At 45.4% G+C, this 27918-nt stretch overlaps 1 protein-coding gene across 2 annotated transcripts in view; it reads left to right on the plus strand.

Moving 5' to 3' along the window:
• Window positions 1-21365: 21365 nt before the first annotated feature.
• Window positions 21366-27918, plus strand: part of LOC134949579 (uncharacterized) — a 38762-nt gene continuing 32209 nt past the window's right edge. The window contains exons 1-2 of one of the 2 annotated variants that reach the window (XM_063938239.1): window positions 21366-21494; window positions 23867-23977. In XM_063938239.1, coding sequence (XP_063794309.1) covers window positions 23873-23977 — 105 coding nt within the window. In that variant the 5' untranslated portion in view covers window positions 21366-21494; window positions 23867-23872. The remainder of the gene's footprint in view (window positions 21495-23866; window positions 23978-27918) is intronic. The other variant, XM_063938240.1, reaches the window with a different exon arrangement.

Genomic DNA, 27918 nt, shown 5'->3' on the forward strand with positions numbered 1-27918 from the left:
AGACCGAGTGGCGCCGCGGACCGCGGCACCTAACAATTACATACAGTTACAGTTACATACAGTTACAGGCCAGCAATACAATTACCATATCTTTCTCATATAAATTGGTCCCTCCATATGACTCTCTCTCTCTCTCTCTGTAAAATCATGCAAGAACTCCATCATCGTCTGGGACCGATCAGCAACTGACCTCCTGTGTGATCAGCAATGTGTTATCTAGTTTGGGGGAGGAGACTCTCATTCATGATGAGTCACTGGTTTGTTCGTGTGCTGATCAGGTTCAGCCTTGGGGATGTCCAAAGGGGCTGGCCTGAGCTTCCTGTCCAGTACCTGTTTGGATTATCTATTGTTCTAATAAAAGTGATTTTAGCTTTTATACATTTAATCATAATTCCTTGTTGCAATGTCCTACAACTTAATAACAAGTATCAAATTAATCTACACATTAATCTGGTTGCTTTAATAGTAAATAAGACAGGTCTACCTTGCTTCGTTCAAATAATACACATAGATGACATTACTTCATTATATAATTTTAAATCATCATGATGTCTGGCGCTTGATATTATTATCGTTATGTACTGCATGAAATAAGTGTCGAATCCATCTCTGTGGCATGTCCATGTAAATGCGTGTGTTACCATATATTGCTGTGCTCGCTGCGCGTATTTGCAAGTATAGCGACTTATATGTGTGTAGTTTGTATGTTCTTTTTATGTAATATTTTTGACTTCGACACCAGCCATGGAATGAGCATGCTGAATCGTGTTACAGATCCAGCGTGCAATGGTCTGTTTGGAAGCAGGACACCCAATCTTGTTGGGAGCATACAGGACAAACAGAGCTTCGGTTTTCCTAACCCGAGCCGTTCTGGTGACATAGATTTTCAGAGCTCTGACCACATCCAAAGATTTTGACTCAACGAAAGAGGCAGTAGCCACTGGCACCACAATAGGTTGGTTCATGTGGAAAGATGAAACCACCTTCGGCAGAAATTGTTGCTGAGTCCTCAACTCTGCTCTATCTTCATGAAAGATTAAATAAGGGCTCTTGTGAGACAAGGCCACCAACTCAGAAACCCGCCTTGCGGACGCCAAAGCCAACAGGATGACCACTTTCCAAATGAGAAACTTCAACTCCACCGACTGTAAAGGCTCAAACCAATGCGATTGAAGGGACTGCAACACCATGTTAAGATCCCATGGTGCAACGGGGGGCACAAATGGAGGTTGGATGTGTAACACACCCATCACGAAAGTTTGAACTTCTGGAAGGGAGGCCAATTGTTTTTGAAAGAAAACCGGTAAGGCTGAAATTTGAACCTTAATTGAACCCAACTTTAGGCCCGCCTCTACACCAGCTTGTAGAAAACGGAGAAAACGTCCTAGCTGAAACTCTTCTGCAGGAGCCTTCTTGGATTCACACCAAGACACATACTTCCTCCAAATGCGGTGGTAATGTTTAGACGTTACTCCCTTCCTGGCCTTAAGAAGTGTGGGAATTACTTCACTGGGAATACCCTTCCGTGCTAAGATCTGGCGTTCAACCGCCATGCCGTCAAACGTAGCCGCAGTAAGTCTTGGTATACGCACGGCCCCTGCCGTAACAGGTCCTCACGTAGAGGAAGAGGCCAGGGATCTCCTATGAGTAATTCCTGAAGATCTGGATACCAAGCCCTCCTTGGCCAGTCTGGGACAATGAGGATTGCTTGAACCTTTGTTCTTCTTATGATGTTTAGAACTTTTGGAATGAGAGGAAGTGGAGGGAACACCCATGGTGTCACCAGTGCATCCACTGCCATTGCTTGAGGGTCCCTGGACCTGGAACAATATCTCTGAAGCTTTTTGTCGAGTCGCGACGCCATCATGTCTATGTGAGGAATCCCCCAACGACTTGTCACTTCTGTGAAGACCTCTTGATGGAGGCTCCATTCTCCTGGATGGAGATCGTGTCTGTTGAGGAAGTCTGCTTCCCAATTGTCCACTCCTGGAATGAAGATCGCTGACAGCGCTCTTGTATGCTTCTCTGCCCAGCGAAAAACCTTTGTGACTTCTGCCATTGCCGCTCTGCTTTTTGTTCCGCCCTGGCGGTTTATGTACGCTACTGCTGTCACATTGTCCGATTGGATCAGCACGGGCAGATTGCGAAGATGTTCTGCCTGCACAAGGCCGTTGTAAATGGCCCTTAACTCCAGAACGTTTATGTGTAGACAAGTTTCCTGGCTTGACCATCTTCCTTGGAAGTTTACCCCTTGCGTGACTGCACCCCATCCTCGGAGACTTGCATCCGTGGTTATTAGGACCCAATACTGGATCCCGAACCTGTGCCCCTCCAGAAGGTGAGAGCTGTGTAGCCACCACAGGAGTGATATTCTGGTCCTTGAAGACAGGACTATCTTCCGGTGCATGTGCAGGTGGGATCCGGACCACTTGTCCAACAGGTCCCACTGAAATACTCTGGCATGGAATCTGCCAAACTGAATGGCCTCGTAGGTCGCCACCATCTTCCCCAGCAACCGAGTGCACTGATGGATTGACACTCTTGGTGGTTTCAGAATTTGTTTGACCAGGCTCTGAAGTTCCTGAGCCTTTTCCACCGGAAGAAAAACTCTCTGTAGTTCCGTGTCCAGTATCATCCCTAAAAATGACAACCTCGTTGCCGGAATTAACTGGGATTTTGGCAAGTTCAGGAGCCAACCGTGTTGTTGAAGAACTGTCAGGGACAGGGCAACGTTTTTCATCAACTGGTCCCTGGATCTCGCCTTTATCAGGAGATCGTCCAAGTATGGGATAATTGTGACTCCTTGCTTGCGAAGGAGAACCATCATTTCCGCCATTACTTTGGTGAAAATCCGCAGAGCCGTGGACAGACCAAACGGCAACGTCTGAAATTGGTAATGACAATCCTGAAGTGCAAACCTCAGGTAAGCCTGATGTGGAGGATAAATAGGAAGATGTAAGTAGGCATCTTTTATGTCCACCGACACCATAAAATCCCCTTCCTCCAGACTGAAGATTACTGCTCGGAGAGACTCCATTTTGAATATGAAATTTTTTAGGTAGAAATTGAGGGATTTCAGGTTTAGGATTGGCCTGACCAAGCCATCCGGCTTCGGAACCACAAACAGACTTGAATAAAAGCCTTCTCCCTGTTGTAACTGGGGAACCCTGACTATAACCTGATTTTGACACAACTTTTGTATGGCGTTGCAAATTACCTCCCTGTCCGGACGAGAAACTGGCAAGGCCGATTTGAAAAATCGGTGAGGGGGGACGTCTTGAAACTCCAGTTTGTACCCTTGGGATATTATTTGTAAAACCCATGGGTCCAGGTCCAAACGAACCCAGAACTGACTGAAGAGTTTGAGACCTGCCCCCACCGGTGCGGACTCCCGCAGAGGAGCCCCAGCGTCATGCGCTGGATTCGACAGAAGTCGGGGAGGACTTCTGCTCCTGGGAACCCGCCACGGCTGGTGATCTTTTACCCTTTCCCCTTCCTCTAGCCGCAAGGAAGGTAGAACCTCGCCCTTTCTTGTTGGGCCGAAAGGACTGCATTTGATAGTGGTGTGTCTTCTTTTGTTGTGAAGGCACATAAGGCAAAAATGATGACTTACCCGCGGTAGCCGTAGATACCAAATCAGCGAGGCCGTCACCAAACAAGACACCACCTTAGTATGGTAGGGAGTCCATATTTTTCTTAGAGTCAGTATCAGCATTCCACTGATGAATCCATAATGCTCGCCTAGCTGAGACTGCCATGGCATTGACCTTTGATCCCAAAAGGCCAATATCCCTCGCAGCTTCCTTTAGGTAAACTGCCGCATCCTTGATATAACCCAGCGTCAAGAGGATGTTATCCCTATCTAGGGAATCTATGTCAGATGACAAGTTATCTGCCCACTTTTCAATAGCACTACTCACCCACGCAGAGGCAATGACCGGTCTGAGTAGTGTACCTGTGGTCGTATAAATGGATTTTAACGTAGCTTCCTGCCTACGATCTGCAGGGTCTTTAAGGGCTGCCGTGTCAGGTGACGGAAGAGCCATCTTTTTAGACAACCGTGATAGGGCCTTGTCCACAATGGGGGGTGACTCCCACTTTTCCCTATTCCCAGTGGGAAACGGATAAACTACCGGAATCCTTTTGGGAATCTGAAATTTTCTGAGACTTTATCAAATAAAGTATTCAGTTCATGAGAGGGAGGAAACGTTATTTCAGGTTTCTTTTCCTTATACATACAGACCCTTTTATCCGGAACAGCAGGGCCCTCAGTGATATGCAATACCTCTTTAATAGCCACAATCATGTACTGAATGCTCTTTGCCCATTTAGGATCTAATCTGGAGCCACTATAGTCGACACTGGAATCAGTGTCCGTGTCGGTATCAGTGTCTGCCAATTGGGTAAACGTACGTTTCTTTGACCCCAAGGGGACCTGAACTTGTAATAACATATCTTCCACAGATTTCTTCAATGCTTGGGTCTGAGACTCAGACTTGTCCAATCTTTTACTAATACGAGCTACATTAGCATTCAAAGCATTCAATACATTCACCCAATCATGAGTCGGCAGTGCCGACATGGTCAATTCCACCGCCTTTTGCGTCTCTAATAAAGTCTCCTCCTGTGAAGAGCACTCAAGCCTCAGACATGCCGACACATGTGTAATACACACCCACAGACACACTGGGCTTATTGGGGACAGACCCACAGAGAAGCCTGTCAGAGAGACACAGAGGAAATTTGCTAGCTCACACCCCAGCGCCAAATCAATGGGTCAGAAGCTTTAACCGAAATGCCCCAGACCTGTAGCGCTTTTTATATTATATAATATTGCGCCAAATAACCTGACCCCCCCCCCCCCCCCCGTTTTGCACCCTGATACTTGTCAGCAGTGATGAGGAAGGACCAGCGTCTCTGCAGCCAGCGGAGAGGAAATGGCGCAGAGTGAGCTGTGGGGACGAAGCTCCGCCCCCCTAATGGCGCGCTTCCGTCCTGCTCTTTGGAGTATACTGGCGGGGGGTTAGGACAGTTTTATACAGTAATGTCCCCTCTTGCCAGACTTATGTTGAGGTATTTTAAGCTGCCCAGGGCGCCCCCCCCCCCCAGCGCCCTGCACCCAGAAGTGCTGTGTGTGTGAGCGGGAGCTTGGCGCGCAGCGTCCGTCCGCTGCGCGGTACCTCAGGAAAATACCGTCACTGAAGTCTTCTTTCTTCTTCTACTCACCTGTCTTCTGACTTCTGGCTCTGTGAGGGGGGTGACGGCCGGCTGTGGGAGCGAGCATCTGAGCGTACCCGGCGATCAAACCCTCAGGAGCTAATGGTGTCCTGTAGCCAGAAGCAGAGCCCTTAAACTCACTAGAAGTGGGTCATAACTTATCTCCCCTCAGTCCCACGAAGCAGGGAGACTGTTGCCAGCAGTCTCCCTGAACATAAAAAAACTAACAAAAAAGTATTTTCAGAGAAACTCAGTAGAACTCCCCTGTAGTGCGTCCAGTCTCACTGGGCACAATTCTAAAACTGGAGTCTGGAGGAGGGGCATAGAGGGAGGAGCCAGTGCACACCCCTTTTCAAAGTCTTAAAGTGCCAATGTCTCCTGCGGATCCCGTCTATACCCCATGGTTCTTTTGGTGTCCCCAGCATCCTCTAGGACGTAGGAGAAATCAAGGTTTAATACACCTTATTTATGTCAATTATTTGCTATTAATGGATACAGACCATTATGTGTAATCCACCTGCTTGATATTGTGAGGAGATGTGATTTATACTGGATGTAGATAAAAATTTCCAATTTTTACTATGTGATTATTGCCGAACCTATTGTGTTTTATTATACAATCCTTTATTTTCATAACAAATTGGTCATAATATCATAATGATGAGATTGTATCCCTTATTCTATAGGGACTGTCACAGCACTTTTTCTTCTATATATTGATATATTCTGGTGAAGCTAAATTGGTATGTACACCTGATTTATTGATTCATTGCTTTTTGTATGTATCTGATCTTCACTACTGGTAGTTATTAATAGAGTCTTATCGCTATTAAACGATCTAGTCTAAGACATTCTTATCAGAAACTGGGATTTAAATTATACATAATTGATATATAATGTGTGACAAATAGATGTCCTATTTTGGGTTTTGTTCTCCTGTTCTTCACTCCTCATTGTATCTTCTGTTTTATATTTATATGTAGACTAATATACGATATGATGGTAATTTTCCAGATATCTATATTGTTGAACATTGATTATATTCTCCATATTGTCTGGATGTGACACACTGAGAATTAAAACCAGTGATGATCGCTCCCATTGTGAAAATTGGGTATGTATGTCGGCATTAGACATTTGGAATATCTTTAATTATCCGGATTTAAAATGTACATATTCTTTTTAAAACCGCCTAGATATTAACCCCTGATGAAGTCCTAAGGACAAAACGCATTGGGTTCCAATTTTTTTTGCTAATCAGGACATACATTTGAGCAAATCTGTTGAATATTGAAAGTTCTATCTGTCTAATAGACACCTAGTGTTCACTCTAGGCTGTTTTAGCAGGGCGCCGCGCCCTGCCCGTTTTTTAACAGGCAAAACCCGCCCTGCCCCTTTTGCGGCGCCCTGCTAGAACAGCCGCCCACTCCCTGCCCTCCCGGCGTGTATAGATGCCATGCGCATGCGCGCGGCATCCATTCACGCATTGGGAGAGGGCTGGGGGAAGCCCAGCACCGACGGAGGTGCTGGGCACGCCCCCAACAGTGACGTCGCCGGCCACAGATGCTCTCTATAGTAGCGTCTGTGGGCTGCACCGACCCCTAAAATGACGGAGGCGTGACCACGCCCCCTAATTTGCGTGGTCGTGCCCCCATTTCGGACGTGCGTGCGGCAAAGCCGCGCGCGCGCACATGTGCCCCCGGACTCCGACGCCCTGCCCCTTTTCACTCCTAGACTGAACACTAGACACCATCAGAGAAAAACTCTCCAGATGATTTTTAAATAATATGTGTATGTACAGAATGTGATCCTGAATAAGATCTTTTATGTATTTGCGTTTTACACGTATACAACAATGTTAAGAAATTCACTGTTCTTTTTATGATAATAACATAATTTTTATATTCATTTGTATTAATTGACTAAGGTGGTTTAGCTCCCTTGAGAATTCTCTACACTTTTTATTTCTATTCTAATACCTTGTCTAACAGGAGGTATTTCTCTGAGGTGTAGTTCTTTAACTAGCGCTAGTTATGGCTTAATCTATTTCTAATATATATATATATATATATATATATATATATATATATACTGCATATATAGAAAATAATAATGGATGTCAAGAAATGGTCAATTGCAGTAAACTTCTTATATGTCTGCTTGAGTGCCGAGGGATCACTGCACTATATGTGTGTGTTGTCGAAGTAGGAAAATATTACGGTACACACATCACGTGCAAACACCACACAGATGGCCTCCGTGCGCGTGCTTGTTCTGCCGTGCGTACACATACATGCAAGCTACGTATAACCGCTCACACGGTCTTGCGTGTTAGCACGAGGTATGAGTAAATACGGTAGCATACACATTCGCACGGAAAAGCCATCAAAAGCCATATTCAATATTTTACCCATATAATGCATAAATCACACGCTGTCTGTACATCCTTCTAATAGCCAGTTACTGGTCACACATAAATTATCCTCCTAGAAACTCAAGCACAATGTACCAGACTGACTTGTTTACGCAAAACTTTGAAATCCTCTGAAGAAGGCAAATACCTTTGGTTACCCCCATTGTTCTAGAGTTGTCCAGTATCTGTCGAAAACAGTAAATAGTGGACTGACATTGTCTTACTTGTAGACAGGACAAACAAGAAGACAATATCCAGGAAACGTGTTTAACTGGAAGCCACCCGATTAGCAATGGCTGACAAATTGCATACCAGACATTTAGCTGAGGTAATAACATTCATAGTCTAAAATCTTGTATATATATATATATATATATATATATATATACATATATATTTCCTAACAAATTGTAATAGCAGGAACATGTGTGTGTATATGTATGTATATATATATATATGTATATATATATATATATATATATATATAGTAAACTTGAAAAAAAGGCTGCGGCACTCAGGGTCTTGAAGCTGAACAATGAGTATTACGAAATTACAGCATAAATCATCAACGTTTCGGGGTGACTTGCCCCTTTGTCAAGATGTCTCACATCTTGACAAAGGGGTTAGTCACCCCGAAACGTTGATGATTTATGTTGTAATTTCGTAATACACATTGTTCAGCTTCAAGACCCTGAGTGCCGCAGCCTTTTTTTCAAGTTTACTGTCAATTCCACTGCAGGCATCCAGGCACATCAACTATCAGAGGAGTGCCGGTCTCTACTCCATATATATATATATATATATATATATATATGTGTGTGTGTATATACACTGCTCAAAAAAATAAAGGGAACACTTAAACAACACAATGTAACTCCAAGTCAATCACACTTCTGTGAAATCAAACTATCCATTTAGGAAGCTACACTGATTGACAATCAATTTCACATGCTGTTGCTCAAATGGAATAGACAACAGGTGGGAATTATAGGAAATTAGCAAGACACCCCCAATAAAGGAGTTGTTCTGCAGGTGGTGGCCACAGACCACTTCTCTGCTCCTATGCTTTCTGGCTGATGTTTTGGTCACTTTTGAAAGCTGGGGGTGCTTTCACTCTAGTGGTAGCATGAGACGGAGTCTACAACCCACACAAGTGGCTCAGGTAGTGCAGCTCATCCAGGATGGCACATCAATGCGAGCTGTGGAAAGAAGGTTTGCTGTGTCTGTCAGCGTAGTGTCCAGAGCATGGAGGCGCTACCAGGAGACAGGCCAGTACATCAGGATACGTGGAGGAGGCCGTAGGAGGGCAACAACCCAGCAGCAGGACCGCTACCTCCGCCTTTGTGCAATGAGGAACAGGAGGAGCACTGCCAGAGCCCTACAAAATGCCCTCCAGCAAGCCACAAATGTGCATGTGTCTACTCAAATGATCAGAAACAGACTCCATGAGGGTGGCATGAGGGCCCGATGTCCACAGGTGGGGGTTGTGCTTACAGCCAAGGAGAATGTTCTGCTGCCTGCAACATCCTCCAGCATGACCGGTTTGGCAGTGGGTCAGTAATGGTGCGGGGTGGCATTTCTTTGGGGGGCCGCACAGCCCTCCATGTGCTCGCTAGAGGTAGCCTGACTGCCATTAGGTACCGAGATGAGATCCTCAGACCCCTTGTGAGACCATATGCTGGTGCGGTTGGCCCTGGGTTCCTCCTAATGCAAGACAATGCTAGACCTCATATGGCTGGAGTGTGTCAGCAGTTCCTGCAAGACGAAGGCATTGATGCTATGGACTGGCCCGCCCGTTCCCCAGACCTGAATCCAATTCAGCACATCTGGGACATCATGTCTCGCTCCATCCACCAACGCCACGTTGCACCACAGACTGTCCAGGAGTTGGCGGATGCTTTAGTCCAGGTCTGGGAGGAGCTCCCTCAGGAGACCATCCGCCACCTCATCAGGAGCATGCCCAGGCATTGTAGGGAGGTCATACAGGCTACTGAGCCTCATTTTGACTTGTTTTAAGGATATTACATCAAAGTTGGATCAGCCTGTAGTGTGTTTTTCCACTTTAATTTTGAGTGTGACTCCAAATCCAGACCTCCATGGGTTAATAAATTTGATTTCCATTGATAATTTTTGTGTGATTTTGTTGTCAGCACATTCAACTATGTAAAAAACAAAGTATTTAATAAGAATATTTCATTCATTCAGATCTAGGATGTGTTATTTTAGTGTTCCCTTTATTTTTCTGAGCAGTGTATATATATATATATATATATATACCCACAGAATATCCTGCACTCTCATCAGTTCATAGAGATAAGTAGGCGGATGCTCCCAATGACCTTGTCAGGCCACAAATATACCGCATCTACCACCCGTGTGGTAGTATCAAGACGTTTTTACGTCTGGTACAGAAGGATTCTGAAATTCCTCCACCTAAACGGATGTTTGATAACCTGTCCCCTGCAGAAAGGAAAGCTATTAAATCCCTAAGGGATCCCACTGAGATAGTAATCCGCCCGGCGGATAAGGGCGGAGCCGTTGTCGTACAAAATTGGACCGACTACGCAATTAACAGGCAATTAGCTGATGATCTGACCTTTAGCAGGTTGACTTCAAATCCCATACCTAATATTAAATCCAGAATTGATGCATGTTTAAAACGGGGACTTGAACTAGGCCATATTTGTGACGATCTATTCAGGTATTTAATGGTCGATTCACCCAAATGTCCCATTCTGTACACCCTTCCCAAGGTGCATAAAACCTTGGTGCACCCACCCGGTAGACCCATCATCGCAGCAGAGGGTTCCTTATTGCAACCTATAGCCATCTTTATCGATAGTCTTCTACAGCCTTTAGTTTTGGGAACCGAAAGCTATTTAAGGGATACTGGAGATTTTCTTTCACATCTTCAACGATTTGATCAGTTGGGCGAACATACCCTACTAGCCACCATGGATGTGTGCTCTTTGTACACTGTTATACCGCACCAACAAGGTATAGAAGTTTTACGGACTCTGTTTTCCAAATCCCCATGTAGAGACTACCCTACTGAGTTTTTGCTGGAATTAACGACATTGGTATTGACCTGTAATCACTTCATGTACAAAAATGACTATTTTTTACAGGTTGCGGGCACGGCGATGGGGTCGAATTTAGCCCCATCGTACGCCAACCTGTTTATGTCCAGCTATGAGAATACGTATGTATTACCAGTTTATGGGCAGAAAATTCTTTACTTTAAACGTTTTATTGACAATATTTTTTTACTTTGGGATGGTACCGAATCAGAATTAATCGATATGGTGAACCAACTTAATTCTCTCGACAGTCCCATCAAGTTCACATATTCGGTTTCTGCAACGTCCATTAATTTCCTGGACGTTAATGTCACTAAAACTGGGAAACAGTTAAACACTACGATGTTCCGTAAAGCAACTGATCGTAATTTAACTCTACATGCAACGAGCCATCATTCTCCTGTCTTGAAAGAAGGCCTCCCTATCTCACAATTCCTTAGAGCAATGAGGATCAATTCGACCCCTGCCCTAAAGGATCAACAATGTGCCGAAATAACCATGCACTGTTTGGAGCGAGGTTATTCTAAAAAAGTATTGGCACGATGTTTAGAGAAAGCCAATAGCATTTTTCTTGGACAACTTCCTAAAAAAGTAAGTGAGAAGCGTATGATTTTTCCCACCCAGTTCGATGGCACTTCAGATAGTATGAGGAAGGCATTACGAAAGCATTGGCCTATTGTGGCATCTGATGGAAATCTCCCCTTTGCAAGAACTCCTGCACCGATGATGGCCTACCGGCGTGGGGCCAATTTAAAACAGCTGTTAATGAGGCCCACGATGTTCCCTGATCAAAAAAAAATCTAATTTCCAACTAATCCAAGTCAGACCAGGTAGCTTCTCCTGTGGAGGATGCACCACATGTCGATCCATGCTCACTGGCCCCTATTTTCATCATCCACACACCGGGAAGAAGATATTTTTAAAATATCACCTTCATTGTAGACTAGATCATGTCATTTACATTTTGAAATGCCCGTGTGGGCTCTGTTACGTTGGATTGACTACCCGTCAGTTTCGGGATCGAATGGCCAACCATCGGTCTTCCATCCACATGGCCTTGCTTTCTGGCCATACGGATAAGCCTGTAGCGCGTCATTTTCTGTCTGCTAGACATCAAGTTGCGACATTAAAATGCAAGCTTATTGATTGGGTTCCACCACCTCTATTAGGTGGAGATAGAACCCGGATGCTTAAACAGAAAGAAAGCTTTTGGATACATAAGCTTGACACGGTAGCCCCAAGGGGCCTCAATGAGGCTAATCCCTTAAATGTATTCTTATAACTTTTAATGTCCATATGTATCCTTATAATGAGTCTACAGTGTCCTTTTGAACAGGGCCCCCGGCCTGTGGTTATAAGGTGGTTACTTTTAGGGTACTTGTGTATCTCTATATATTACAGTTGCCATATTAAATGAATATCTGTACATACAGTTTTCTGTATAATGTCTTTAATATCACTTATGTGTTGTTAATCTGTTTTATTTTCATTTTTGTTTCATTTTTGTTTTATTTTTTCCAGAGCCACCAAGGTCCTTGGCAGAATTTCAGTGGGATCCATTTCTTTTTATCCCCCGTAGTGATAGTTTATTGACAGGTGTATCTTATTAATAGTTGTTACGCTCTTATGCCTTATTGAAATGTAATGATGAATATAAATTAATACAGCCGATATACACTATAAGGGATTTCTTGCTATTGGGTTTCACTGACATTTGATAAATGTTTCTAATTGTTCTATTAGTATACCCTTGTCTAATATAACTCACTCTAATCTACTCTGTTGGTTTATTAGCATATTCCCCTCCCATTCATGCTAATTAGACGTTGCTGTCACTTCCGGTCAGGTCGATCTGACTATTGACCGAGTGTGGCTAGCTACATTGTCGTTTTGGCTTTTACCCATGTGCTGGGATGTTCCCTAGTGTCCGTGTTTTGAGTCTTGTTTTTTCTTTTAAACTTAATGTGTGCCCCTTGTGGCCCGGTCGAGCGGCGTTCGCGGGACTTCCGGCCCGTGGAACGCATCTACTTCCGGTCGCTGGAACGCGGAAGTGGCGTTGCCAGCGGCCGTGAACGCTGCCAATATCGTATTTTTTAGCTATATTGGATGATTTTGGCTCCTGACACTAGTAGCGCTGGGTACACCTAATGGTGTGATATCTAAGTAGCACTCTTTTCTCATGTGGTTAGCACTTAGCACACATATAGTTGCATCTGTTGGTTAAGTGGCATTTCCTGTCCCGTCGTGTTAAATAGCATGCAGCTGCTGATGTGCAGCATGCAGCTATCATCAGATACTAAGCAGCAGAGTGGTGAGTGGACTGGCCAGTGTGGACCCCAATGGTAGGAATATCTTATCATGTTTGGATTATCTTCTACATCTTCTTTTTGTTTCAAATTGCAGACCTTGCTGCTGAAAACAATGTGGTCTTTGCTGATTGATCTGTAGCTGCCTTATGTTACTTTTTAATTATCCAGGTATGACTTCTATATGGTATGTTGGGTCCAATTACACACTGGTGAGGGTCAGTGTTTTAGTAAGTTTTCTAATTTTCTTTTGTAGTAGTCCTGGGTTCCAGGAGCTATCTCTGAACCGGTGTGTCTAATATTGCCCCAGGTAAATCTGTGAAGTTTACTCTAGTATGAGGTGCTATGCTTGTCCTGCGGAAGTAGATTTGGTGTATGCTGATCTTTAATCTTGCTTCTATATAGAGTATAATTTTATCAATTAATTAACTTGATGCCATTATTTTCTGCTATAAGGGCCTGGGAGGCACTGGTGGTGGTGGTGTGTGTATGATCTGATACCTTTAATCCGATTTTATACATATTGTATTTATCTTTTTGATCATGTAGATGCTTTGAATTGCCGGTCTTGATAAAGGTCCTATAATAGGACCGAAACGTCGAATGTTAAAGGCAACGTTATTGAACCTGATTAACCTGAATAAACTGACTGACACATCAAAATCTTCAAAGTGATTGATTTCTGCGAGAGTGCACCCACCACACGGGTGGTAGATGCGGTATATATATATATATATATATGGATATATATATATCTTGAGGATGGAAATAGATAATCATATCATGTGTGGGATCATATTGTTCAGGGTCACATAAACAGTAATCTGGTGGGTATAAGAATATTGTCACATATTGCAACAATAAGTTATTAATAATACCAGATTTATGTATGATTAATGTGATGGGTTTAACTGGTCATGGGGCGGGAACTCAGATGCAAACAACAGAAATCACATCTCAAGTCTTAGCCATCGCCCACCGCTTTAGCTGACCAATGATCCCCGATGCACAGGATATGTCCCACCCCCGAACCAATGGAAGAAGAGCATACAGTGTCTATTGTATTGTGTTTTGACCAACTGTATAAAAAGCCAAGCTGCCTAGCCGGTCAGTAATCTCTCTCTCTCTCTCTCTCTCTCTCTCTGAAGGTCATCTTGCTAGATTGATCTGAGCACCGGACTGTGTGGCGCTGGCGAAACCAAACGTATGTACCATTGTACTGTAGCCTCTATTCTCTTATTGTAATTGTATATCTGTTGTAACCCCCTTTTATCAATTATATGTTGTCGGGTCGGATCCCAACTTTTTAAATACAATTGGTGTATTGTCTCTTTTGCTGCTAAGGTATTAAATGTATTTCAGCCACACGTGAAGCTGCATTGTGCTCTCAGCATGTCGGTGTGTGTGTATGCACTGCGTGTACTTTGTACGTCTGTCGCGGCGTGTGTACGCAAAGTGCGTACACGGTACAGGGCTTTGTACGCTAAGTAAAAAGTACGTAGGTTAAGTACTACATACAGCGGCCGCAGAGGCTCGATTTTAAAGTGTGTTGAGTGTATTTTAAAGTATTGCTTTTAGTCCTGTAAGTAAATCAGCATTTACAGTGTGTGTGTATATATATATATATATATATGGATAAGGAAGGGAGGCGGCACTCAAACAGACTTGTATTGCAGTATAAAATGGTCAGTTTATTCCGACATGTTTCGGGGTAATCACCCCGTCCTCAGGGTCATGATGATGACCCTGAGGACGGGGTGATTACCCCGAAACATGTCGGAATAAACTGACCATTTTATACTGCAATACAAGTCTGTTTGAGTGCCGCCTCCCTTCCTTATCCATGTATAGAGGTCTTCGCCTCCAGGAGGGTGTCACGATCCGGGTATCTGGACGCCATTACTTACCCTTCAGATGCCTCCTAAGGCTGGCTCAGCGTTCCAGGACCGGATCCCGCTGTTCCTGAGTTTCCACATGCAGAATGTCAGAGTGGTGATTTCATCAGCCGCGGCCTCCGCTGTGCCCGCGTGGTTAAATGTGCGCTTGTCAGTCTGGCGTCTCCTGTCTCCTGTGGCCGGCGTCGCCATTACTGTTTCAATTCTCACATGGATTACAAACCAAACTTCCCTCCAAGTGTCTGCATGGGCGCAGCCATCTTGGATTTTGTCATCTGAGCATTTCCACCAATCTGCTGTCTGTATTGTTGATTTGCATAATTGCCTAGCCAACCCCTTCCTTGCTGCAGGTATAAGTAAGCTGTGCCTGAGCAAGGAAGGCGTCAGTGCTTTGGTTGTCTAACCTAGTTCCAGTTTGTCTCTCTCCTGTGGTTGTCTAACCTAGTTCCAGTTTGTCTCTCTCCTGTGGTTGTCTTCCAGGTTCCAGCTCCTGTCTCCAGACTTCTGCTATAGAGACCCGCACCAGCATTCCATCTGCGGTGTAGCCTGACTCTCCGATCCATTCTGGACTCACCTGTTTCCAGTTACAACAATCACCTGCTTCCAGCCCAGCTTCCAGCAGTGTACAGCTTCTCTTAAAGGGCCGGTGTCCTTTCTGCAGTTTACCACTCTCCACCGGTATTATTATTTCACCGCTCTCAAACTCCAAACTTCATCAATCACCTGCTTCCAGCCCAGCTTCCAGCAGTGTACAGCTTCTCTTAAAGGGCCGGTGTCCTTTCTGCAGTTTACCACTCTCCACCGGTATTGTTATTTCACCGCTCTTAAACTCCAAACTTCATTATTATTTCATCGCTCTCAAGTTCGTTTATTATTTAACTGGTTCCAGCCAGTATCCACTCCGTACCAACAACAGTCTGGTTCCAGCCAGTATCCACAGCAGCCGTTTTATCTTCAGCAACCCAGCCTTTCCTGGAACACCAGCTGGTACGATCCTGGGTTCTCTCCATTGCTACAGTCAGGTCTGGTAAGGACTTTCCAACTAGAAGATTATAAGAACTGTCTCACTCTACCAGTGCCTGTGGCCCTTGCCACCCTGTAGTACCCAGGAATTGTATTTATCCTCTGTTGACTTTTATGTTTCCTTTACTGCTGCTGTGTTACGGAGTTTGTCATAATAAACATCATTGACTTTTATCCTGGTTGTCGTGGTCACGCCTTCGGGCAGTTATTCTACATGTTACTTACATGTCTAGGGGTCTGATACAACCTCCCAGGTTCCGTTACATCTCAGCCCCTACAACTGAGGCTGCCTCCCGTCAGCTCAGGCCCTCAGTTGTGACAGAGGGCACCGCAGCACATACTACCTCGTCAGAGTGAGTGCCGAGCATACAGCATTACAAATATATATATATACATATATATAAAAAACTATTTTTTTCTTCTTACACAGAATTACCCCTCCCTTTTAGCACCTGAGTGACATCACAATCTGATTGAGCAGGTTGCCAATACATGTGCATTATAATAGGATTTTGGATGCTGGGGTCCACATTAGTACCATGGGGTATAGACGGGTCCACCAGGAGCCATTGGCACTTTAAGAGTTTGAGAGTGTGGGCTGGCTCCTCCCTCTATGCCCCTCCTATCAGACTCAGTCTAGAAACTGTGCCCGAGGAGACGGACATCTTCGAGAGAAGGATTATACACAGATAGTGGCGAGATTCATACCAGCTCACACATACAAGGCACATCAAGCCAACGAAGCTTGAACACTCAGCAACTGCTGAAACATTACTTACCAAGTAACAACGCAGTACTCAACTAAACCAAGTTGTACTGAACCAAATAACATTTTGCAGGAAAATGAAGCACTGGGCGGGCGCCCAGCATCCTCTACGGACTACGAGAAAAGGATTTACCATTAGGTACCAAAATACTATTTTCTCTTACATCCTAGAGGATGCTGGGGTCCACATTAGTACCATGAGGATGTACCAAAGCTCCCAGAATGGGAGGGAGAGCGCGGAGGCTCCTGCAGAACTGATTGACTGAACTTCAGATCATCAGAGGCCAAAGTATCGAATTTGTAAAACTTTGCAAACGTGTTCGACCCAGACCAAGTTGCAGCTCGGCAAAGTTGTACTGCCGAGACACCCCGGGCAGCCGCTCAGGAAGACCCCACCTTACGAGTAGAGTGGGCCTTAACAGATTTTGGACACCGCAGTCCTGCCGTAGAATAAGCGTGCTGGATAGTGAACCTGATCCAGCGAGAAATCGTCTGCTTAGAAGCAGGACACCCAATTTTCTTGGGATCATATAGGACAAACAGAGAGTCCGACTTTCTGTGATGAGAAGTTCTCTTCACATATATTTTCAGAGCCCTTACGACATCCAAGGACTTTGATGTAATTGAGGAGTCAGTAGCCACTGGCACCACAATAGGGTGAATGATATGAAATGCCTACACAACCTTCGGAAGAAACTGCTAACGTGTCTGGAGCTCAGCTCTATCTCCGTGGAAGATCAAGTAAGGGCTTTACAGGATAAAGCCCCCAATTCGGACACGCGTTTAGCAGAAGCTAAGGCCAACAACGTGACCGCCTTCCATGTGAGAAATTTGACCTCAACCTCCTGTAGAGGCTCAAACCAATCCGACTGCAGGAACTGCAACACCACGTTAAGGTCCCAAGGCGCCGTAGGCGGTACAAAGGAAGGTTGGATGTGCAGAACTCCCTTCAAAAAGGACTGAACCTCAGGGAGGGCAGTCAATTGTTTCTGAAAGAAAATGGATAGGGACGAAATCTGGACCTTCACAGATCCTAACCTCAGGCCCATATCCACACCTGCTTGCAGGAAGAGGAGAAAACGTCCTAGTTGAAACTCCACCGTAGGAAACTTCTTGGATTCACACCAAGAGACATATTTCTTCCAAATACGATGGTAATGTTAAGACATTACCCCTTTCCTAGCCTGTATGAGGGTAGGAATTACCTTCTTCGGAATGCCCTTCCGAGCAAGTATCAGGCGCTCAACTTCCATGCCGTCAAACGTAGCCGGGGTAAGTCTTGATAGGCGAACGGCCCCTGCTGCAGCAGGTCCACCCGAAGATGAAAGAGGCCTCGGTTCTTCTTGCAGTAGATTCAGAAGGTCCGTGTACCAAGCCCTTCTTGGCCAGACTGGAGTAATGAGGATCGCTTGAATCCTTGTTCTCCTTATGAGCTTTAGGATTCGTGGGATGAGTGGGAGTGGTGGAAACACGTACACTGACTGGAACACCCACGGAGACACCAGGGCATCCACTGCCACTGCCTGTGGGTCCCTCGACCTGGAACAGTAACGCCGAAGCTTCTTGTTGAGACGAGAGGCCATCATGTCTAGTTGGGGTAATCCCCAAAGGTCTGTTATTTCCTTGAACACCTCCGAATGGAGACCCCACTCCCCTGGATGGATATCGTGTCTGCTGAGGAAGTCTGCTTCCCAGTTGTCTACTCCCGGAATGAAGATGGCTGACAGCGCCAACACGTGCTTTTCTGTCCAGAGGAGTATTCTTGTCACCTCTGACATTGCCACTCTGCTCTTCGTTCCGCCTTGTCGGTTTATGTAAGCCACTGTTGTTACGTTGTCCGACTGCACTTGAATGGCCCAATTTCTTAGAAGAGGGCCCACCTGAAGAAGACCGTTGTAGACGGCTCTTAGTTCCAGGATGTTGATGGGCAAGCCGGCTTCCAGGCTTGGCCACCGTCCTTGGAAGGTTACTCCTTGAGTGACTGCTCCCCAGCCCCGAAGGCTCGCACCCTTGGTAAGAAGGACCCAGTCCTGAATCCCGAACCTGCGGCCCTCCAGAAGGTGAGGCAATTGGAGCCACCAGAGGAGTGAAATCCTTGCCTTTGGCGACAGACGAATTCTCTGGTGCATGTGGAGATGAGATCCCGACCACTTGTCCAGGAGATCCAGTTGGAAGGTCCGAGCGTGGAACCTCCCGTACTGGAGAGCCTTGTAAGAGGCCACCATCTTTCCCAATAGGCGAATGCATTGATGAACTGACACAAGGGCTGGCTTCAGGACATCCCAGACCATAGTTTGTATCACCAACGCCTTTTCCTGCAGAAGAAACACCTTTTGCACTTCCGTGTCCAGGATCATTCCCAGAAAGGACAACCTCTGGGTTGGTTCCAAATGTGACTTTGGAAGGTTCAGAATCCAACCATGACTTTTGAGGAGGCGTGTTGTGAGAACAATGGACTGCAGCAGCTTCTCCTTGGACGATGCCTTTATCAGCAGATAGTCCAGATATGGAATGATGTTCACACCCTGTGGACCGAACCATCCGGTTTCGGTACCACGAAAAGGTTCGAATAGTAACCTTTTTTCTGCATGTGAGGTGGTACTGGCTCAATGACCTGTGCCTTCACCAGTTTTTGGACAGTGTCTTGTAGTACAGTGCTGTCTGCCAACAGAGTTGGCAAGCCTGATTTGAAAAAGCGATGAGGAGGGAGACTTTGAAATTCCAGCCTGTATCCCTGGGATACAATATCTATCACCCAGGGATCCAGGCCGGACGATACCCAGACGTGACTGAAGTATCTGAGTCTGGCTCCCACTGGCCCCATCACCAGGTCGCGCGGTCCACCATCATGCGGAGGACTTTGGCGTACCTGAAGCAGGCTTTTGTTCCTTGGAACCTGCAGCTGCAGGTTTCTTGGACTTGACTCGACCTCCCCTAAAGAAGGTATTGGATGTTCTGGCCTTACTAGGCCTGTTAGGCCGAAAGGACTGCGTTGCAGATGAAGAGAAGGACTGCTTCGGTGCAGGTGCTGCTGAGGGTAGAAACGGAGACTTACCCGCTGTAGCCGTGGATATCCACGCATCTAGAGCTTCCCCAAAGAGAGCCTGACCTGTATAGGGTAGGGCCTCCACACTTTTCCTGGATTCCGCGTCGGCCGACCACGAGCTGAAACAGACATGGAAGATATTCCTGCAGCCATGGAACCCAGGTCTTTCATGGATTCTACCATAAAACCTGCTGAATCATGTATGTTGCGTAAATATAAAGCAACGTCATCCCTATCCATCGTATCCAAATCCTCAAGTAAGTTAGCGACCACTTTACTATAGCCTTTGCAATTCATACAGTAGCAATAGTGGGACGTAATATGGCCCCTGAAGCAGTGTACATTGATTTAAGCGTGTTATCTATTTTTCTATCAGCCGGCTCCTTTAAGGCTGTAGATCCTGGAACAGGTAAAACCACCTTCTTTGAGAGTTTGGACACACATGCGTCAACAATCGGCGGGTTTTCCCATTTTTTCCTATCCTCAGGGAAAGGAAACGCCACCAGTACCCTTTTAGGGACCTGGATTTTTTTCTCAGGGTTCACCCATGCCTTTTCAAATATAGCATTCAACTCCTTTGACGCAGGGAAGGTTAGCGAGGCTTTTTTATTTTCAGTGAAAAAAGCCTCCTCAACCTGCTCAGGTGTGGTATCATTAACATTCAACACATCCCTGATAGCCTCTATCAACAATTGCACCCCTTTTGCAAGAGATGCGGACCCCCGCAACACATCCCCATCACCGTCTGTGGTGTCAGAATCAGTATCCGTGTCGTCTTGTGTGACCTGCACAAGCGCACGCTTATGGGGGTATATAGCGGGGCGTCCTGAGGTACCAGAAACCGGCCATAATGGTCATTATTTCTGGATATGTGAGTGCCTATTAAAGATTTCTATTTTCTGCAAGCAAGTCTGGTGAGTGCTTCCCTTTGAAAGTTCTCTCTCTATATAAAAAATAACAATAATCCGCATTTTTATATATATATAAAGTAACAATAATTTTTATATATATAAAGACCCTCCAACATGACCCGCCCCACTAGGTACAAAATGCTCTGTTTCTGGACTTCCCTCTTAATTTATGATTTCCATCACCTGTGTTGAACTAGTTAAATGATAAGAAAGCTGTTTCTTCACAGGTGATGGCAATAATAAATTAAGAGGGAAGTCCAGAAACAGAGCATTTTGTACCTAGTGGGGCGGGTCATGTTGGAAGGTATGTATATATATATATATATATATATATATATATATATATATATATATATATATATATATATATATATATATATATATATATATATGCGGATTATTGTATATATATATTTATAAAGTAACAATAATAATATATATATATATGTACACATATATATATATATATATATATATATGTACACACACATATATATATATATATATATATATATATATATATATAATTATGGTTTAGATTTCCTAGGAGTATGAATACACATAACCCTAGGCCTATACACTGCAGCAGAGCAGGATTCCACCCCACCCAGAGGCTGCTGAGCCCCATCCTCTCCCCCTATGCATGGCTGCATGTATCTATTATGTATACAGTATGTGCTGGTGCAGGGGGGTGGAGGAGAGGGAGGAAGTGACGAGGAGGATACAGGATGAGGAGGGCAGAGCTTTGTGCAGAGCTGGTCTGAACTACAGGGAACGTTCTGCAGCAGAATCCCAGCAGCAGCAGGCGGCAGAGGGGCACAGACACTGCACGGGTGGGTGAGTTGTGGCCCCGGGAGAACACACAGGGAATGCACTGCACACCCCCAGCTACTGATAATAATACAGGCATGTTTATCCCAGTGACCGGCACTGCATGCGTGTACTGGCGCTACATGCATGGCAGAGCCTCCGGTCACAGCACGCTGCTGCAGCTGGAAAAGAAGTGGGAGAAGCAGAAACCCCCTTCTCACAATGTGCACGGGTTGGAGGGGAGCTGAGCTTCATCAGGAGGGGGGAAAGGTTGGAGATAGAGCATGCCTCTCAACTTTTCTCTGGGCTAGTGCGCGCCGGAATCAGGGGGCGTGGCATCGCTGTAAGGGGCGTGGCCTCGGGGGGGGGTGTATATATATATATATATATATATATATATATATATATATATATATATATACACACACACATCTATAGTTAACCACCAATAATGTTTTATATTGCGATGGTAGTGGTTTTACCATTCGATGGCGGCTTTCCGATGGCAGCCGTCAAATGTGGAAGCAATGACCAATCAATGTTATAATACCAAGGTTTCAATAGGAAGCGCTGTCCAGTCACAAATCAATTAATCAAATCAATTTAATTCCACAAACAACATATATGGCCATATATTGACATAAAATAAGAATTCATAAGACTTTAGTACAATGATAACAAATAAATAATTTAAAATTGTAAATCAATTATAAGCAGTTAGTGTTGCTCCAAAATCACGGGCATGCAGTCTCATTCACTTATGTGGTTAGTCATCCACTCCTAATTTATATTCCAATAGCCAGATGGCAATCTTAATTAGTGAGTCCAGAGAATGCAGGTGTCCTTTAAGAACAATGTTCAATGTCCTCCTCCCACCCGTATTTAACAATTAACGGGGGCTTTTTCAAAAGACGGGGACTGTTATTCCTTATAACTTTTTTGTTGTTCACTCCTTGCTGAGTGTTTAGAAAATACTCCTCCCTCCCGTAACTTTCTTACCGGGGATGTCTTGCTGAATGGAGGTTTTTCTTATGGATACACGTCTGAGGAAGCCGCCGAGTATCCGGAAACGGAGAGGCGGAGAAACGCGTCACGTGATTTGGCGTAGCAGTCCGGCAGTCTGAGAGTGCGAGTGTTCGTCTGCTGCTGTGTTAGAGCTGGGACCAGCAGTTGCACGGACATTGCAGAGGGTCGAATGCTCTCTGGCTGAGAGATCCCCTGTGTCCGGATATCCATAAGAAAAACCTCCATTCAGTCCCCGTCTTTTGAAAAAGCCCCCGTTAGTTGTTAAATACGGGTGGGAGGAGGACATTGAACATTGTTCTTAAAGGACACCTGCATTCTCTGGACTCACTAATTAAGATTGCCATCTGGCTATTGGAATATAAATTAGGAGTGGATGACTAACCACATAAGTGAATGAGACTGCATGCCCGTGATTTTGGAGCAACACTAACTGCTTATAATTGATTTACAATTTTAAATTATTTATTTGTTATCATTGTACTAAAGTCTTATGAATTCTTATTTTATGTCAATATATGGCCATATATGTTGTTTGTGGAATTAAATTGATTTGATTAATTGATTTGTGACTGGACAGCGCTTCCTATTGAAACCTTGGTTTCAACATTTTAGTTTGCTTGCTACAAAGGGTATTTGCAATAACCCTGATTAGGAAGCTGCAGCTCAGTCTCAGGTGTAGTTTGCCAGTGGTCTAAAGGAACAGGCGCCGAGTATATACGGTTGGTTTTTTAATGTTATAATACAGTTGAATTGAGCGGCTTAACATTGAGCACGGCCGCGGGTCACCATTGTACACGCGCAAACCTCTTTCTTTTACGCATGCGCAAACCATCTAAATTTCTTATTCCCTTTAAATCGTTACCATCACATCGAAAGTTTGGACGGTGGAAGCCCAGCCAATCATTTCATGGCGGGCTTCTGATGTCCATTCTTAACGTCACGTCTGTGAGTCATGCCCCCGTTTCTGTCATGTTGGCGGCATGTCCAGCGCTCGGAGAGCTGCCTCCAGTCCCCCGGATGGCATCTAATATTCTAGTTGTGTAGATAGGATATTAGTAAGCCACGCTAACGATCCACGGAAAGTGCGGTTACCGATTTGCAGAACTCCTCCTAGACTTACCGGAAACTGTGCCTGACACTGACATCTAGGTAGGAGCGCCGCCTCTCCAGAACGTCACGTTTTTCTCAGGCAGCCACTAGGGGACACTGGAACACGCTGACACTGGGGTATAGACGGCATGTATTGCACAGGGATGATTAATGCCTATACACCTAGTAATGACGATGGCTCCTCTTGGACCATAAAGAATATTATAAGTGTTTATTGCACGATAACCCGGAAAGGATTTATGGGAATATGTTGCCTTGTGCAGGTAATAATGAGCTCGCGTAGGACAGACACCAGCTCGAAGCGGAAGAGGACACCGCCACAAAAGTTGAAAAACCGAAAACTATTTGCTGCCTCGAGACATGACACAATAGAGGTACCGCTTGCGGGTTACATGTCGGGCCAATTACCGTGTTGAAATGTGTATGGGGAATTGTCATCTACAAGCTGGTCTTACAAGGGGGAAGAGCCACTAAAGCTTTACTTACCACAGTATGCCTGGCTTCTTCCCAACAGGCAGGACTATGGGGCATCTACAAGAGCCAACATGGCATCTGGGGAAGGGTCTTTTCCTCTTCAGCACACAATTATAACTTCTTATTTCTGATTATTCATTTGCATAAAATTGGTTTGGGGGACGGCGAATAGGGTGGTCCCCGAACAAACAAAAATGGAATGACATCAACAAATCTATATGTAAAAAGTACACACACTGGGAGAAGCCTGAGCGTTCGATGACGTCCCTTGTCAAGGAGATTTTTTTTCAGGAAGTCTGCAGTGTTTTTTTTTTTAATAAGGTAATTTTTTATTCACAAACTGAAGAATAAGGTACAGACATTGCAGATCATCACAATATCACAACAATAAATCTTTCGGCTCAAGACAGACCTCCAATATTGGAGGAAATTTACATTCAAGGGATATCAGAACATGACCATGAGGGAATTACACATACTTTCTTGCTGTACAGATTATTTGGGTCTGCAAGATCCGCAGCCATCAATATAAATCCTCATACATTTTTATATTTACGCCCTTAAGCTAACCAATAAGAACATAACAACAACAGGGGAAAAACAAAAAACAAAACCTGAAGCAAGGTGAGAAGGGATAATCTGATTCCGGACCACAGTAATTATGCGGATAAACAGGCGGCTCCACAGGGCTCAACCGCCAAGCATCTCACTTATGTCACTAAGCAGTAAATATTTGGCAAGTTAGCATTTCAGTGCCCTCTATATTTGCGGGGTCATGTGCGCATGGGGGGAGTCAAGCCATGGAGACCAGACCTTTTCAAATTTGGCTGATGCGTTCTGTTTCAGATATATATATCTTTCCTTAATTACTGTATCATTAATTAGGGTCTTAAGCCCAGACACCGAAGGGGCTCTGGGGGCCATCCATAGCCTCGCAATGCAAACCTTAGCCAAGGCACATACATTACTGGCATAGAGACCCCTTGAAACAGACAGAGAGGATGAGCATCCCATCCCCAGAATACAGAACTGAGGGGTAAGCACTCCGCCAGTTACTCCTGTACTTTCCAGGATTGACCCGACCCCCAACCAGAACACCCTCAGCCTCGGACAATCCCACATTAGATGCCAAAATGTTCCGACCTCCCCCCCGCATTTAGGACAAAGGCCAGATCCGCCCGTACCGAAAGTAGCTAGTCTAGCCGGAGTCATATATGTCCTGTGTAAAATGAAGAATTGAATCTGCTGAAATCTAAGAGATTTGGTAACTTTGGCAGGGTATTCCAGAGCGAGGGCCCAGTCCTCTTCAGTTATTAAACCCATGTCCTCCTCCCATTTTCCTCGGAGACGTGTCAGAGGGTCCGCATGGAGCTTAGCAAGTAAATATCCATACGCACAGGAGACCATCTTAGCTCGACCCAAAGTAGCCACAAAGGTCTTGATGGGAAATGGGAGGATACGTGGGGGGGACTCAGCAAACTGGGACTGGAGGGCGTGACGAAGCTGGAGATATCTGAAAAAATAGGAATTGGGTAACCCAAACTCATCTTTCAGTTGCTGAAAGGATTTGAGTACCCCATCTAGGTAGAGTTGGGAAATAGAAACCACAGATCTAGGGGCCCACACCTCCCGCCCCTCAAGCGCGTGTAGTTCAGGGAGCCAGTCAGAGTACCATAGGGGGGTATCAGGGTCCAAACCATCGTATCCCAAGAGGACTCTCAGGGCCTGCCATATTTTTAATGCCTGGAAAATAATAGGGGGAAGAAACCGAGATATGCTCCCACTCAACAGCACCTGCACAGGAGAGAGGTGAGGAAAGTAGGAGCGAATAAACTCACAGTGTAAGGAGTTAACCCCAGAATCCTGCGCCCACACACTAATATGAGTCAGCTGGGCAGCATAGTAATACATCTGAAAATTAGGCAGAGCCAGGCCACCGTCAGAGCGCTGCCTGGTAAGGGTATTTAGCTGTATCCTAGAACGTTTGTTAGCCCATATCAAAGAGGATAGAACACTATTTAATTTTCTAAAGAATAGCGGATAAATATATACCGGGGACTGGAGAATAATGTATAAAAGTTTGGGGAGTATAATCATTTTAATGAGATTGACCCTGCCAGACACCGTCAGTGGAAGCTTACACCAAGCTTTGGATTTGCCCATAATCCACTGCATGGCTGGGTCCAGGTTCAGAGGGACAAAATCGGAAGGGTCACTAGTTATTTGAATCCCGAGGTATTTAAATTGTATCGTCCAACGTAGTGGCAGGGGGATTTTGGGAATAGTAGGGGGGGGGCCTATGACTGGCATAATGTACGATTTAGACCAGTTAATTCTAAGTCCCGAGTGATCACCAAAGCACTCAATCACCCGTAGCAGAGTGGGCATTGACTTGGTGTAATCTTGCAAGAACAGCAACATGTCGTCAGCATAAAGAGCTATTCTATCCTCACGTGAGCCCGTACTGATTCCCACAATATCTGGGTGTGATCTTATCAGACAGGCCAGGGGCTCAATGGCCAAGGCAAACAGTGCGGGGGATAGGGGGCAGCCTTGTCTAGTCCCACGGGATAGCTGGAAAGAGGGGGATACATAGCCGTTCACCAAGATCCTGGCACTCGAATGTTGATACAGTAGTTTAGTCCAACTGATAAAGTTGGGTCCAAAGCCCATACGAGCCATCACCTCCCATAAATAAGCCCATTCAACGCTGTCAAAAGCCTTGGCCGCGTCTAGCGAGACCACAGCCGAGTCAGAAGGGGAGTCATGTGGGAGTTGCAGAATGGTATATAGTCTACGTAGATTAATAGATGTGGACTTCCCTGGCATGAAGCCAGTCTGATCCGAGTGAACGAGGGAGGTGATCACTGTGTTAAGCCGTACTGCCAATATCTTTGCCAGGATCTTAGCATCGGTGGGAATCAGGGAAATCGGCCTATAGGAGTCTGGAGACCCAGGGTCCTTACCGGGCTTTGGAATCACTATTATAATTGCCTCTGACATAGAGAGGGGAAGCTCATTATTGGCAAATATATCCAAGTATAGGGCATGGAGTCTGGGTCCAAAGAAATCTATATGAGTTTTGTAAACCTCAGAGGGAATCCCGTCACACCCCGGAGCCTTGCCATTAGGGGACATACCAATGGCCGCAGTCACCTCCTCGAGCGTCAAGGGCGCCTCCAGCAGCTCATAGGCCTCAGGGGAGAGTGCGGGCAACGCAATACCCCCCAGGTAGTGCGAGATGTCAAGAGTAGAGCACGTCAATTGTGAGCTATAAACACCAGAGTAATAAGATCTAAACAACTGCGCAATGTCCGGCGTGGTGTCAACAAAGGAGCCATCCCCATCGGACATCTGGGTGATCGTAGACCCAGGCCGATCGTAGTGTATCAGACGGGCCAGGAGTCCCCCCGTCCCATCAGCCTGCATATAAATATTAGTGGCCTTGAAAAGGAGGGAGCGTGAGTTTTTGTCGGACAGGTGGGCCATCCAAGCCGACTGAGTCACTAGCCAGCGTACCTTCGTAGTGGGGGCACCATCTAGCAGGTATTGGGACTCTAGTTCCCTGGCGTCCCTTTCAAGGGCCTGTTCCTTCTCCCTGGAGGATACTTTATGAGCCGCTATGCGTCCAATATATGAACCTCTCAAAAAAGCCTTAAATGAATCCCAAACTATCGTAGCCGGGGCTGACCCTACATTATCGTTAAAGTACCCCCCCCATTGAGTCTCGAGGTCACTGCAGTCACCAAGCTGGGTCAGCCAAGAGGGGTGCAGCTTCCAATAAGAGTGCCCCCTCTGACTTCCCACAGCGATAGTCATCAACATGGGGGAGTGGTCAGAG

Source organism: Pseudophryne corroboree, chromosome 8 (assembly GCF_028390025.1).
Source record: "Pseudophryne corroboree isolate aPseCor3 chromosome 8, aPseCor3.hap2, whole genome shotgun sequence".
In the NCBI taxonomy this organism is placed as follows: Eukaryota; Metazoa; Chordata; class Amphibia; order Anura; family Myobatrachidae; genus Pseudophryne; species Pseudophryne corroboree.